The sequence below is a fragment of the Condylura cristata genome, unplaced genomic scaffold (assembly GCF_000260355.1).
Source record: "Condylura cristata isolate star-nosed mole 26May11 unplaced genomic scaffold, ConCri1.0 scaffold00067, whole genome shotgun sequence".
In the NCBI taxonomy this organism is placed as follows: domain Eukaryota; kingdom Metazoa; phylum Chordata; class Mammalia; order Eulipotyphla; family Talpidae; genus Condylura; species Condylura cristata.
Window position 1 is genome coordinate 184,676 of NW_004567168.1, and position 15,925 is coordinate 200,600.

Below are 15,925 nucleotides of genomic sequence, written 5' to 3' on the forward strand. Positions count from 1 at the left end.
CATTCAAAACAAGAAAACTTCCTTTGAATCAAACAAATAAAAAAAGTCAGTATTATTTCAAACAAAACAGTAAAAATCTGTCTATTCATTTGTTGTGGAAAAAAATTTTCTTCACCTTCAAATGTTCAATCAATTGGAATCAGTTGAGTTCTTTTACTGGAAACAATTCTTCTTTTTTTTTTTTTTGTCTTCAGAAACAATTTCTGCAAGTACCAAACCAATAAATATAGTATTATAGGACAATGATCAACATTCACAATTCATATACATATCACATACATACATATCAAAAACTAAGGTTTTTTTATGCACATTTTAGAAAAGCAAGGTCAACATATGTGTTCATGCCAAGGTTTACCTTTTTCCCAAGTGACAATGCTTCCTTCCCAGTCTTAGTTTACTATGTGTACCAAATCGGACAATTTGATCTGAATGCTTTTCCCAGAGGGAAAGGGAGAAATTTTGTGGAGTGTCTCAGGAGCTCTAATGAGGTTCCACAACATTTCTTACGATGAACCAAATGGCAAACTACCAAACTGTATTTCAATTTAAAATTCTGGGAAGTTTGGTCACAAATAAAAAAACAATAGCAGCAATGACAATCTCAATTTCTGTGAAAGCTCCGGCTCAGTTCAGTAAGACAATGTTGACAGTCAAACCACAGCCTTTTAGTTTTTATTTCTTTTTTCTTAACTAGAGACTCTTTTGATCTCAAAAACCTTAACTATTCCAAACTTCCATTTGCCTGACATTATCAACCCAAGTAAGAGAAAAAAATTCTACCAGTGTAACCTGTTCAAAAACAAATTAGTTACCAGGAACATTACATTTTCATTTGTTTGTGTGTTTACAATATATAGGCACCATTCAAACCAATTTAGAACACCCCGAAGCCAAGACAATTAAACACAAGGAAAAGACATAAGACATGCAACATATAGACACAAGTTTTCTTAGTTATGTACGTAAAATCATAGTAACTGCAGTTATACTCATATAGGCCAAAATGATAAAAACTAAAACAAGCAAAAAGAATAAATGAAAATTTTTCAAGGAAATGTCAAGATCAAGACTGAAGGCCTTCTTGTGTAGTAAAATCAAATCACTAAAAAAAAAAAAAAACTGCTAGCATAATTGCACGCTGTCATTGTTATGTTCCTAAATGTTTTCAAAGGAAGAGGACTGGTTAGAGCATGTCTGCCATTTTAGGGTTCCTTCAGAAAGTGCATTTTGAAGCACACGGCTACATTGCTGGAAAAGAAGAAAAGTTACTACCATGTAAGTTTTTGTCTTTTTCTTAAAGAAAATCTCAGGTCTTCAATGAGTTCCCAAGGGGGTTATTTTAGTGGACCGTTTTAGATCTAGTGGAGCCCCGGGCCCCCCCATTCTTCATCTGAATCTCTCCTGTGTACCACCACTTGTCTCCTTTCCTCGGAGGTCATCTCTTGATGTCTACTCTCCTGTCCATATTCCCTGCTCTCTTCATGTGAGCCTCTGCTCTGAGCCATCATTTGTCTCCTTTCCTCCTTCCTCGGTTCTGGATCCCGTACATTCCATCTATATTCTCTCCGGTAACTTCTGCGTGAATCATCATGTTGAGGTGCCACTGGCCTTCTTTCTTGCCTCCTGTCGTTACTGCATTCCTGTTGACCTGTAATCTGGGACAATTGTACTTCCAGTGACCTCTTCCCTGCAGTAAGCAGTGTTTTCTCCTCTATTTTTACAGGTTCTGCATTTGTCACATGTCCATGTCCTGCCTCCTAGGTCCACCTGCCATTCTGTTACTGTTTCCCTGAAACCCTGTCCTGTGCTCTCTCCGTACAAAAACAGTCACAGGTTTGGGTCTCTTTTCCTCTCTGTTATTATACACTCTAAATGCCAACTCTACTAACTGGAATGGACTCATCTCCATGACGCCATCCACCTTTGCTAACTTTCTCCTGATGTCTGGGACAATCTCACCCTATTTATCCCCCAATGTCCCAGAATTCCTGCTAGCTCCGCCCTTGGGTCCTCACAGTTCTCTCCCTGGTACTGCTGGGAGTTGTAGTTTCCAATCACTGGAATAGGGGGTAGAGTCCAGAAAGCTGGAGTAGGGGGTGGGGTCCACAAGACTCTGCAGAGTTCCTTTAGGACACCCTTCTCCTTAACAGAACTACAAATCCCATCAATACCAAGGAGAAGCACGTGGGGACATGAGGGTGGAGCTCAGAGCCACGTTAGGATAAAATCAGACATGTGGGCTCTGGGGGTCTCTTGGCCTGGTGGTTCGTGGTTGGTTTGTTGGCTCTCTATCAGTTTTCAGTGTGCTACTTTTTATAGAGCTCCAACATTTCCATCCCCCTTCATTGGGGTCCCAATGACCCAGACAGCCACCTCTGGTGCTGGGGATTCTACATTCTGTTGGTGGGGTCGATCAGCCTCCTCCCAGGCTTTCCCAGAACCCACCTCTGCTCATCCAAGGTCAATAGAGTTTGCAGCATTGACTGGATATCTGCCCAGTTGGGGCAGTGGGAGAGGAAGATAGAGGCAAAAAAAATTTTCCATCCTCTTAGGATCCTGCCTAATTTAGGAAGTCTGCAGTACCGAGAGGATGATGTGACCAAAAGTCCCCAGCAGGCTGTCCTTGTGCATTTAAAACACCCACCAGCCTTAGTCAAAGAGGGAATTGCCCTGCTTCAAGGCGATTCTTATTGCCAAAGTGGCTGCTCTGTCTAGAATGGGAAGGAAAAGCCATGTTAGTTACTTCTCCAGAGGGCAGTAGAGCCTGTGAAGCCTTAGGAGTCCCACAGGAGCCTTAGGAGTGTCCACAGGACGGGCATTGCTATGTAGAGAAGGATTTAGGTGAAGGGTTTTAGGTGTTCTGCAAATGAAAATCCTCCTCTTCTAACTCTCTCCTCAGGCAGCCCTCAGGGAAAGGCTTATCCATTCTCTGTGCCTTTCTAGCTTGGGCCATACCTAATTTATGGAGGGCATCTTGTATCTGGGTGTGCATAGCTGGATAAATAGAATCAAAAGCAATACAACTCTCATTTTTTTCATATGGTTAATAGCTGAACTAAGGGCCTGTATTTGCTGCCCCATGTTCTCAGTAAGAGCTGGAATTTGTTGCTTGAGAGCATCCTCTATTTCCTCTTACAGAGCCAAAAATGTAACAAATGACACTTATACAAAGTATCAAATATGGTTTGTAAATCACCCATAGATGAGAACAAAAGCAGAAGCATTTGCCATAAACCAGGTTTCACCAGATTATTGATGTTAATAAAACCGGTGGTCATATTCAAAGGAAAAAGGGTAGTTGAAGCAGTTAGAAAACAGAAAGAACTCAAGCTAGGGATAAAGCTGCTTATAGTCATGTTGCCAGACCCAAGCGAGAGCTGAACACAATGAAAAAAATCCCCAAATTTCTCAAGACCTGAAACAAAGAAGCCGCATGTCCTGCAGACCTACACCTAATGTGCAGGTACTTTGGGCTGGTCAACCACTGTATAACTTGGTCAACCACACTGGATGCCAAACTGCTACAGAGCAACCCAAAGCAAATTGGATTGCCTGTGTTGGGGTCCTCACCCCTGTGCTTAAGATTCACCTGCACTGCAGACATACACAAAAAGGTCAATAATGGGTGTATTTACAAGGGGAAAAGAAAAGGAGCAACCTAGGAGAGAGAGAGTGAGAGAGAGCGTGCACACCTCAGCCCAACCCTCCAAGGCAGGCCCAGCCTGAGCCCAGAGGAGAAGGGCTGACAGTGCTACAAGTTCTGGGTGCAGGAGAGGAGCAAGGCCCCAAGTCTGAGATGTGGTGCTCACGATCTCATTCTCCAGGGCAGTGTCTGGGGAAAGGAAGTTTACTGCTGGGGACTCCCCAGTTCTGGTACAGAGCACCCCAGTGTGAACTGGGCTGCCTGTCTGTGGGGTCTCACCCACATGCTTAAATTCAGTTGTACTGCAGGCACCCACAAAAGGGTCAATAACAGGTTTATTTACAAAAGGGGAAAGTAAAGGAAACAACCCAGGGAAAGGAGCGGGATACAAAGTCACTGGAATATCTTACCGTATGGGCTAACTTGGAGCTCTGGTAGCAAACTAACTGAAGTCACACAGTCCAGAGCACCATTTCCCAAGCGAGAGAGACCCTTGGACAAAATGGCCCCTATTAATCCCTCAAAGTCTCAGAATTCCTGCTTAGCTCCACCCTTGGGTCCTCACAGTTCTCTCCCTGGTACTGCTGGGATTTATAGTTTTCAGTTACTGGAGTAGGGGTGGAGTCCAGAAAGCTGGAGTAGGAGATGGAATCCACAAGACTGCAGCGTTCCTTTAGGACATCCTTTCCCTTAATAGTTCCACTTTTCCCTCTTACATACAATGGGTTATTAATTATTCTAAATTAAATGAATTCTACTACAATCAGAGCAAGGTGGGTGAGCAGGACAGGAGGGGCCAGGTCATGACCCACACCCCAGACAGCAGGGTACCCCAGAAACCGGGTCAAATGGTCCCCCCAGACCAGTGGGCCCTAAGGTCCTCCTTCTTGGCTACTGGTAACTCACCCCAGTTCTCACTCCCCATTGCCTGGAGGGTTTCCATGACAGCCAATCAGCATCTCCACGGCTCCAGATATAAATTTTCCAGCCAGCCAGCTTCTCCCAGGACTGAAGAGCACTGGTCATGAGGTCCCCATCTCTCCTGCTGCTGCTCTCATCAGCCCTGGTTCTGACAGAGACCTGCACAGGTGAGTGCAGACTCAGGAGGAAAAAGGCCTCTGAAGAGGCAACTCTTCCCAGCAGAGGGTGCAGGACCCCTGACAGGAACAGTTCCAGCTTCACTGACCCTGTGGTCCCCTTGACTTCCCTGTCCTGATCCGTTTCTGTCCCTCCCAGACTCTTGCCTCCTCCCTCCGCTACCTCCTCTCTTCTCGATACCCCGGCCCCCTCCACCCTCCCACCCCCAGCCCAGTAGCAATCTTTCTCACCCTGCTGCCTCATTTCAATCTCAGGAGCCCCTTTGCCCTCTTCCCCTCCAGTTTCTTCTCCCAGGGTCAGCCCAGTCTCACCCCTCCCGCCCTCAGGTCCCCACTCCCTGAGGTATTTCTACACCGTGATGTCCCGGCCGGGCCTGGGGGAGCCCCGCTTCCTCACTGTGGGCTACGTGGACGACACGGAGTTTGTGCGATTCGACAGCGATGCTCCGGGTCAGAAGAAGGAGCCCAGGGCGCCCTGGGTGGAGCTGGAGGGGCCGGGGTACTGGGCGCGGGAGACGCGGAAATCACGGAAAAACTAGCACGGTTCCGAGTCAGCCTGAGCAACCTGCGCCGCTACTACAACCAGAGCGCGGCGGGTGAGCGGGCGGCGGGGCCAGGTCACCCCCACCCCACGGAGGGGCGGGAACCCCAGACCCCGGGTCACAGGGTCCCCCGACACTGGTGGGCCCGCCCGGATCCCGGGAAGATCCGGGGTCTGGCCGTCACCCCGAGGTTTGCGAGTCAGTTTCCGGTTATTCCCGGCGGGAGGGCGGGGCGGGGCGAGCGCGGGCTGACGCGGCGGGACAGGGTCTCACACCATACAGAGGATGTACGGCTGCGAGCTGGGGCCCGACGGGCGCTTCCTCCGTGGGTTTGACCAATTTGCTTACGATGGCGCCGATTACATCGCCCTGAACCCTGATTTGCGCTCCTGGACCGCGCGGGATACCGCGGGATATTGCGGCTCCTGGACCGCGCGGGATACCGCGCGGGATACAGCGCCAGTGGGAGGAGAAGAGAGAAGCAGATCTCTGGAGGAGCTACCTGGAGGGGGCGTGCGTGAAAAGGCTGCTCAGATACCTGGAGAATGGAAAAGAGATGCTGCATCGCGCAGGTAAGAGAGGCCAGGAGGCCGCCCGCCCTCCCTGAGGCCAGCACCCCACAGGAAACATGGAGTGTAGATCACAGCAGCGCCCTCCCTCTGGTCAGGGAAGGAGGAGACCCCTGGGTTTCCTGAATGGCCCAGGGGACCCTGTTTTTCCTCTCAACAGCTAAGGAGTCCAGTCTCTCCTGAGCCCAGAGGAGACTGGCCCTGAGATCACCCTGCACCTTAATCTTTTGAGCCGGCAGCCACTTTGCAAACCATAAGTTTCTCTCTCAAGGTCTTTATACTGATCGGAGGACATTTTTCTGATATGACTCTTGATTTTCTTTCTTTTTATTTAAAAATGTATTTATTTATGCATACAAGAACTGGGGTACAGACCAGAGGTGCAGGTGCAATGAGATTTACCAGAGAGAGTGGGAATCAGAACAGGTGGTTTGACCAAACTACATTGCAGCCAGTTAGATAGGAGGGGTATGCTGGGCCATGTGGGTCACCCCTCAGCCCCGCCCTGTCCTCCTGGGGATGGAACTCCTGCTGCAGTGGCTGCAAATAGCTTCATAGTGCTTTCCTTCAACCCATGTTCTGAGTCCCCAGGTCGGGAGTAAACAGCCTGTGCTCTCCTCCTTGGAGACTGTGCCCTCCTATCCACAGCTGTCGCCCTAATTGTAGAACTTTCTAAGGAATAAGAGATAATCTCAGACTCCCCAGACCAGGCTGGTTTCTAGACTTTGTCTTTCCTATTTCCACGCCCACTGCCCCATCCCTTCTGAATATGATCTTATGAGACTTTTAGAGTCCATGAGGATAAAACCAAAAGTATGACTCTTCATGCCCTTGTCCACAGGTCCCCCAAAGACACATGTGACCCTCTACCCCATCTCTGACCATGAGGTCACCCTGAGGTGCTGGGCCCTGGGCTTCTACCCTGCGGAGATCACCCTGACCTGGCAGCGAGATGGGGAGAACCTGACCCAGGACACAGAGCTGGTGGACACCAGGCCTGGGGGGGATGGAACCTTCCAGAAGTGGGTGGCTGTGGTGGTGCCTTCTGGAGAGGAGCAGAGACACACGTGCCATGTGCAGCATGAGGGGATGCCAGAGCCCCGAGTCCTGAGATGGGGTGAGAGAGGGATATGGGCAGAGAGGCTTTTCTCAGGGGGGTCAGGGGCTCTTCTTGGGACATTCAGAAAGTCAGGGTAAGGCCTGGAGCTCAAGGTCTCCCTTCCCCTTCCCTTCCAGAGCCCCCTATTCAGTCCTCCATCTCCACCATGGCCTGGTTCTCCTTGGAGCTGTGCTCACTGGGGCTGTGGTGGCTGCAGCTGTGATGTGGAGGAAGAAGCACTCAGGTAGGTGTGGACCTGTAGTGTGTCCAGGACCTGGGGTGCACCTGTGAAGGATAAATCAGAGGGATGACTGCTATGCCCAGCATACAGTATAGCTTTATTTTGCATTGTGCTCTTTATATACTCTACATTGTGCTCTTTATATATTCCACATTATCAAGTTGTAAAATTGCATATTGACTTAATTTGTCTAGATATTCTCAAGCTATCACAATAGCATATTGACTTATTCTAACTCTGTATCTGGTGTTCTAATTCTTGGAACACCCTGTCCAGCCCCAGATGGCCGAGCCCTCGCATTCACCCAGACACCTCTCTTGATGGGCTCTTGTATATCTTTCTCAGACGTGGCTGCTTGCTTATGACCTATTTCCTCACACTCTTGGAGCTCAGACACGGCGCTGGAGAGCGTCCCCAAGGCCATGTGCTTTCACCTGCCTTTTGGTATCCAAGTCCAGATGCCAGTCAAGGCCATGCAAGAGCTCTGCAACAGTAGGGAATGGAGTGGGGGATCATGTTCACTGGGGGCTTTCAAGTCCCAGGGAGAATGTGCCCCACCTGTTTAGTAGGATGGATCATCCACACACCTGTGTTGCCCAGTCTGCAGACCCTCACTCTTGTAATTCGCTTGAGAAATGAGTCACCAGCTGTTTGCCTTGTCATTCTGGCCATGGGCCTGTTTCCCAGCAAATGTCTTAGCTGAAGGACCCTGCTGCGGACAGACTCCAGCAGGCAGTTCTCCTCAGTGTCCTTTCTTCATACACTGCCATGATTCATTAGTCACATTCTAAAAACTTCCCTGTGGCCCAGACTTGGAGATTTCTTTAGCACTTCATGGGCTGACTCTTCCCTGGTCTCACACGCTGTCTCTTCCCAAAGGGAGACAAAGAGGGAGCTACACTCCGGCTGTAGGTGAGTGTGGATCAAGGGTTTGGTCCCTGAGCCCCTGGGACAGTGTAGATGAAGCCCCTGGGGGAGTCACCCCATCAGCCCCTCCTGTGGTCTCCTCTCTCGTGGCTCTGACCAGGTTCTGTGTTGTTCTCCCCCAGGCGGCGACAGTGCCCAGGGCCCTGATGTGTCTCTCAGTCCCTAAAGGTGAGACCCTGAGGCCTGTGTGGGAGGGGCTGGGACAGAGAGGAGGGACCTGGTTATGGGGGAGCTGGTGAGGGGGGCAGTATGAGGATGGGTGAGGTTTTGACAACACTGACACTTAGTCAAATTCACCTGAATTTGTTCCTGACCAGTTTCCTTCAGAGTGAGACAGCTGCCATGTGGGTTATAAGATTTCTCTCACCCCCATTGTATAACTTTAGGAAACTCTGGTTTATTTAATTTTGATTTTTAGCTGTCAATGATTGATTTTAAATTTTTATAGTAATTAATCTATTTGTTTCTTTACATCATTGTTAGTTTTTGTGTAATATCTGACTCTCTGTCAGTCTGGTCCTCACATTTCTCCTCGCCACAGCACCCTGAGGCATCACCTCAGTTCCTGGGCTCTTCCTGCCCTGTTCTGACCCTTCCCCGTTCCCGGTGTCACCAGCTCTGGGTCCTCGGTCAGGCCCTGCCCATCCCACTGCCAGGTCAGGGTGATCTCTGCAGGGTAGAAGCCCAGGGCCCAGCTCCTCAACGTGACCTCGTGATCAGAGGTGGGTGGTGGGTCCTGTGTGTCTTTAGAGATTCAAGAGAGAACAAATATTAGAAACCCTGTAATATTTATCTTTTTCCTTCTTACTTATTTCTCTTAGCACAATCCTTTCTAGTTCATTCACATCATTTAACCTACATGAGCTTAATTTTCCTGATCACTGAGTAGTATTCTATTATATACATATATCTATATCACATCTTTTAAAAAAAGTTCTTTTCGGTGCAGCAGACCTCTCCTGTCTCGCCTAGTGCTCCCTCAGCAGTGTATCTCAGTGGATCTGCCGGTGCTGTTCCCCAACTGTCTCTGGGGAGTCTCTCACTGTCCATACCTCTGGCCTACCCCCCAGGCCTTATAGGTATAAATAAATAAATCTTCACAAAAATTAAAAACATGAACGAATTTCTTTTCTTACTTTGCTGTAGCCCCCATCGTTCTCCCATCAGCTCATCACCCTGAACAATCCCCACACTCCCTGTGTTCCTCCTCCTGTTCTGGCCTCCTCCACCCCTCCCTTGCTGTGAGCCTCAGATGTACAGTTAGTTTTTGTGCTGTGATTTTTTCTAAATCTTGTGTTTTTTTTTCTTTAGATTTCACATGTAGGTGAGACCATGTGATATTTATGTCATATGAAATATTCCTTCTGACTTAATCCCTTTCAACTCCATCTGTGTGGCCAAAAATGGCATGAATTTGTCCTCTTTTTTTTTTTTTTTTACCACTGAGTAGTATTCCATTATTTAAATATTTCAAACTTCTCCATCCATCCATTTGTAGATTTGGGGGTATTTGGGTTGTCTCCATGTCTTGGCTACTGTAAATAGTGCTGCAGTGATCACAGGAGTCAGGTTTCCTTAGTGTTTCTCTGTTTATGGGGTAGATTCCTGGGAGTGGAATACCAGGATCACATCGTAGATCCATGTTTAGTGTCTGAGGAGCCTCGGCACAGCTTTCCACAGTGGCTGGGCCAGTTTGCCTCCCACCAATATCCGAGAGGGTACATTTATCTCCATATCATTTACAGCATTAATTGTTTCAGAGTTTGTTTATTTTTCGCGTGGGCCCCTCTCACTGGAGTGAGGTACACCACACCTTATGCTCCATCAAGACCCCCTGATTCAAAACACAACGTGAAACCACGTCACACCTGTGTGAATGGCTCATGTCAAAAAGACCAGACACAGTGAGGATGTGGAGAAAAGGGAACAGCCTTGCACTGTGTTTGGGGGATGCAGTCTGGCCCAGCCCTGAAGAAAAACAGTACCCAGGTTTCTCAGAGAATGAAAGTGGACACAGCAGCCCACACCAAAGCGCTCACCTGTAGAGCACACACCCCACTGTGAGGCCCCGCTCTCCTGTGACCCCTGCAGCCCACTCATGATGGCCGAGCTGTGGGGAGGGATGCGTGGAGGACAGACAATCCTCATCAGAACATAAACTCATGCCATCTGGGGGATTGTGGATGGGGCTGAAGAGGAGTGTTCCAGCTGAAATAAGCCAGAGGAGAAAGACAAGTATATCCTTTATATGTGGGCTTCCTGGCCCAGCAGTGCTGATGGGGACGACCCTCTCTAGTTTGGATCAGACTCATTGGATGACAAAGCCAGATTCCAGCTGACGGGGTCCCCCATTGTGTCTTGTTGCACCTACAAAACCCCAGAATCCTCCAGCCTCCGCATATTGCTGGAGCTGGGACGGATCTTGGACTTGATCTGCAAATAATTATTTTTATACCATTTCTATATCCAGCCACAGAACCAGAGTGTAACATCTCTCAACAAACTTGCTCTCCTGATTTTAAGACATATTGGTGCTTTTATTCTTTATTTCCTCTTTGTGACAATGAGCTATTACTTTGTCTATAGTCATTCCTGCATGAACCACCCACAATATTTAAAGAATCAAGTCTACTGAGAACCATGTTTCCTGTCTCGTCATCACCATGAAGTCTCCCACCATTTCACTGTTCCTGTGGGCTGAGAGGTTACAGCAAATTATGTGACAACACAGGAGTTTCCCAGCAGCTGGATTCAACTCAGTTTCCCTGTGTGGTCCCTCCTCTCTCTCACCAACAAGATCATCTCTGGATTCACAGAAGCCTCATCATAGACTTACAGATAGGTGACTCCACGGACCTCCTCTCTGGAAGCTTCCTACCCCACCTGCAGTCATGGTTTGTGTCCTGGGATGGCTTCTTCAGCGTCCACCCTCTCACCTCTGCCATTTCCACTACCCCAGCTGGTGTATTTAGGTTGTACGTCTCGGTCAATCTGCACAATTTCCATTCTTGATGGTGATTTCTGTCTCCTCAAATCTTAAGGCTGTTTATTAACTGCTACGTTCATCATATAGACCTTCACCTCTTTAACTACAACTGTGGACAATATTTTACAGTGTGGATTGAATTGAAGGCTCACTCAAAATTCCTTGCTCCTTTGAATGGGAAAGAACACAGTTATGTGAAAAAGGTAAAGTCAAAAACACTGCAGCCAGCAGGGAATGGTTATAAAAAATAATGAGTTGTTATTTTATGGAGAGTTTACAAAGATTGAGCAGATTATTGTCTTAAGGTCTCAGGACACAGTCAGCGCTGCACACGTGGCTCTCAGCTGCTCCCCCCACGGCTCTCGCCTCAGCCGGCTGGGTCTGCACAAAGCTGGGTCCTGTGCAGTGTGAGGGAGCCAAAGTCGACCCAGGCTTGTGCCCTCCAAAAGTGTCTCCTAACTCCTCTTCATATATTATCCTAGGTCCCGTGTTTCTGTTACAGGGCACCCTCTAATGTGAATTGGGTTGCCTGACTGTGACTCCTCACCTGTGTACTTAAAGGGACATATAGTAAGATTTAACGTCCAGCACACATATAAAGATTAATATTGTGTTTACTTACAAGGAAAAAGGAAAATGAGTAACTCAGGGGAAGAGAGAGAGAAAATTGTTTGCTAATGTGTCCTACCAGTTCGAAAGTCCTAGAACTCAACAGCATACTGAAGGCCAGTGAAAAGCTAAGAGCTCAACCGGAAGCTCTTAGGCCAAGAGATCCCCACAGCTCAGATGTCTGGTTTTATAACAACCCAAGCAAAATGGCCAGCAATCCTCCTAGCAATCCGGCCCTACCAATTATCCCTTTGGTGATGCTGGGATTTGCAGTTTTGCTGTCTGGAGTGGGGGTGGAGTCCATAAAACCTGTATCTGTAGAGTTCCGTCAGGATTTTTCCCCTCTTTTAATTCCCCCCGTTTGATTTTTATACTACCATATCCACAGTAGCACAGATTGTAGGGTGCAGTCTTAAGAGACAGTCTTCTTAAGGTTTCCAGTGTCTGCAAAGAAGCAGCATTCAGTCACATTGTCCATGAAGACCCAGTATGACGGGCATTACTGTCCATCAGTACATGTGAGAAAAAACTTGTGGAGGCATTAGTCTAAAACAGCAAACGTATGTATATCAAAGTCATAGGAAGGGCCCTCCCTGGTGGCGCAGTGGGTTAAAGCACAGCACTGCGAGCGAGCCACAGCTGCTTTGGTATGAGTTCAGTCCCCTTCACAGGAGGTGATCTGCATGATGCAGCAGACCTCTCCTGCCTTGTCCACTGCTCCCCTCAGCAGTGTACTTTGTCAATCTGCCTGTTCTGCTCCCCACTCTGTCTCTGGGGAATCCTCTCACCACCTCTGGCCTGTACCCAAGTTCTGTACGCGTAAACAAATAAATCTTTTTTTAAAAAATCAAAGCAAAAAAAAAAAAAAATCTTACCGTCTGGTTTCCCTTTTCCAAAAATAAGTTCTTTCAAACTTGATCCCAACTTTCTCCAACAATACACCAAATTATTTGCAAACTAATTATCATTTTTCCTATTTTTGCATAAAATTACATAGCAGAATAACCAAACAGCAATTTTAGTTGGCCATATAGATCAGGGCGAACTGTCACATCCATCCGGGCAGCTTCAGGAGCAACGTTGGTCTCAGCAGACGCCACCTTGGGTATCCTCTCCTCGAGGGTACCAGGACCTTTTTTTTTTGTGGGTCGTGCAGGCCTGCCCATGGAGGCAAGCTTCCTCACCTTCTTTGGAGGTCTCTGGAACCATAAAACAAAGCAGCAGGTTCTCCTCTTCTTGGTTCAGCTCTATTTGAACTTCCTGGAGAATGCCAAGCAAAGCCACCGAAACACATTTCCAATTTCTTTAGTTTAAGAGGACAAAATTCCCTAGTGCTGTTATGCAGAAATAGACTCATGTGTAGTAAAAAATTATTTTTGATACTGTGCCTGTATCAAAGGGAGAGAAAAATGAAAAATACAAGTTAGCTCTGCTTAAAAAAAAAAAAAAGACATAACTGCAGATCCTAGTCACAACCTTGCCAGTATTATTTGAAACAAAACAGTGAAAATAAGTTTTATTTCTAATAATCTACTCAGTTCTCTGTAGAAAAAGTTCTTTAATTGTCAAAATTTCTATCGATTGGAATCAGTTGAGGTCTTTTTAGAAACAATTTTGTTTTCAGAAACAATTTGTGCAGATATTATACCATTGAATATAACATTGCAGGAGAACAATTGAAACTTACCATTTATATACATATCAGGTACTGGAAGATTTTTATGCACATTTCAAAAAACCAGTGTTAACGTTTGTGTTCATGTCAAAGTTTTACCTTCTCCCAAGTGGCAATGCTTCCTTTCCAGTTTTACTTTACCAGGTAAACCATTAGGACAAATGTATGAAATGTCTGTCCCAAAAGTAATGGGAGAAATTTTGTGGAGTGTCTCAGCTCTACTGAGGTTCCACAGAAATCCTGCTATCAACCAAATGACAGACTACCAAAATTTTCCTTTGACTTAGATTTCTGGGAAGCTTTGTCATAATGATCAGAAAACAGCAACAACCACAACATTCATCTCTGTGAAAGCCCCGGCTCAGTCCAGTAGCACATTGACAGCGCTGACAGTCAACCCACAGCCTTCAGTTTTTCTTCATAACTAGACACTCTTTTATTTCTTTTTCCAAAAACCTTAAATTTTTCCAAAATTCCATTTCCTGACACTTAAAATTCATGATCTGCCCAACATTATCAACCCAAGCAAGAGAAAGAAATTATACACAACACAACCTTACAAGCACATGTTTTAAAACAACACATTAGAGTACAAATTACCATTTACAAAAATTATCCCAGATCATATGGTCCAGTTTTCATTACATATTTTGCTTTTTAATGATGTCTCTAGGCACCCTCTAAACTGATTTTATAACACCTCGAGGCCAAGACAATTAAGCACAAGGGAAATATAGACATACAACATGCAAACACAGTTACATCACATGTTATATCCTATGTAACTACAGTTTTACTCATAGGCCAAAATGATAAAAACAAGCAAAAAAGAAAACACCTCAAAGTTAAAACAAACAAACAAAAAAACCAAAAAACCTGGGTAACCTGCTACAGTAGCTGCAAAAGAAGAAAACTCACTAGCATTTAAGGTATTCTCTTTTTCTCAACTAAGTACCTCAGGTCTCCAGTGGGTTCACAAGACCAATGTGGTTTCGTCTCTATGTCAGTTCCATCTGGGGCTTTCTTGACTCTGGAGTGATGTACCCAGGGTTTTACAACCGCAAGTTTCAAAGAAGTGTGTGTGCTCAGTAAAACATTCTGTGGACCCATCCATTTCTCTGGCAGTTGGCTTTGGGCATCTCTGCTCTGACGATTCTTGAACAATACCTGATCTCCAGGTCTAAAGGGACGTAATGGTTCATCAGGAGGTACAGCGGTCCTCGAGATTGCAAAGTTGTGGCTCAGTGCCAGAACCTCCTGGATGTGTTTCACATATTGTGTGATCCTGCAATCTCGTTCTGTTTCTCGAGTGGCCTTCAGAACTGAGACCTGGAAGAGTCTTCCAAACATAATGTCAAAGGGCTTCATTGTGGCCCACTTCTAGGTACCACTCTTATCCGAAGGAGGGCAAGGGGTAATACCTGGTTCCAACACAGTTGTTTTTTGGCACAGTTTCGCCAAGGTCTTCTTTAAAATGTGGTTCATTTTTTTCAGTTTGTCCAGAAGATTGTGGTCTCCATGAAGCATGCAATTCCCAGTTGACGTGTAAGGCACTGCTTACTGCATGAGTAATTTCAGAGATAAATGCAGGCCCATTATCACTCTGGATGGAGTCTGGCAATCAAAAGTAAAGAGTTATCTCCTTTCGCAGCTGTTTTGCGACCTTTGAGGCTTTTTCTGTCTTGGTGGGGGATGTTTCCACCCATTCTGAGAAGGTATCCATAAAAACAAGTAGGTATTTGAAATTGCCAGTGGTTCTAGGCATTTGTGTGAAATTCACCTGCCAGTCCTCAAATGGGCACTTGCCCCGATATTGAACCCCAATGGCTTCACGGTATAAGTCAGTCTTGGGGTTATTTCTGGCACACACTTGGCAACCTCGGGTGATCCATTGAGCTATTCTGTGTAAATATGGGCCCTTCAAATATGGACGCACCATCTCTAATAAGGCATCCCTCCTGTAGTGGGATCCTTCATGCAGGTGTTTCAGCACTAGATATACTAGAGCCTATGGGAGGAGTATCACCCCAAGTGGAGCTAGGGTCAAACTCAGTAAATCCCCATTCATGAGCTCTCTTCTCATCTTGCTTGATGTATTCAGGAGCATATTGAGTTAGGTCCACAAGAGGGATAAGTGCACCCTGGAGAGCAGAGCAAGCAACAGCTTTTGCCACCCAGTCAGCTGCCCTGTTGCCCTTAGCTGTGTCAGACCCACCCTTCTGGTGGCCGGGACTATGCATCACGGCTACTGCTGATGGTAAAGCTACTGCAAGGCCAGGACTTCCAATGGGTGCGAAATACCTTTGTTACTGGCAGTAAGGAGTCTTCGCTTCTTCTTTCATGATGTGGGGAATCATGAAAGAGTACTTTGAATCAATAAATATATTGGCACATTTACCTTTAGACAGTTCCAAGGCACGGGTCAAGGCTATCAGTTCAGCTTTCTGTGCTGATGTACCTGCTGGAAGAGCCTTGGCTTCTATGGTGTCCTGGAACGTCACCACTGAGTATCCCACACATCGACAGCCTTGGTC

General features: G+C 46.6%; 1 protein-coding gene and 1 long non-coding RNA gene across 2 annotated transcripts in view; one reads left to right on the forward strand and one right to left on the reverse strand.

The window, feature by feature from the left end:
- Positions 1–364: 364 nt before the first annotated feature.
- On the reverse strand, positions 365–5,206 carry LOC105854616. Its single transcript, XR_001146221.1, has 3 exons — positions 5,141–5,206; positions 4,553–4,726; positions 365–1,658 (listed from the first exon to the last, which is right to left on the reverse strand). It is a non-coding gene; the product is annotated as an uncharacterized LOC105854616 (long non-coding RNA).
- Positions 4,668–15,925, forward strand: part of LOC101627146 (HLA class I histocompatibility antigen, B-15 alpha chain-like) — a 65,703-nt gene continuing 54,445 nt past the window's right edge. Inside the window, 6 exon segments of the mRNA XM_012734723.1 lie at positions 4,668–4,734; positions 5,071–5,277; positions 5,280–5,339; positions 5,551–5,717; positions 5,749–5,857; positions 6,696–6,971. Coding sequence (XP_012590177.1) covers positions 4,671–4,734; positions 5,071–5,277; positions 5,280–5,339; positions 5,551–5,717; positions 5,749–5,857; positions 6,696–6,971 — 883 coding nt within the window. The 5' untranslated portion in view covers positions 4,668–4,670.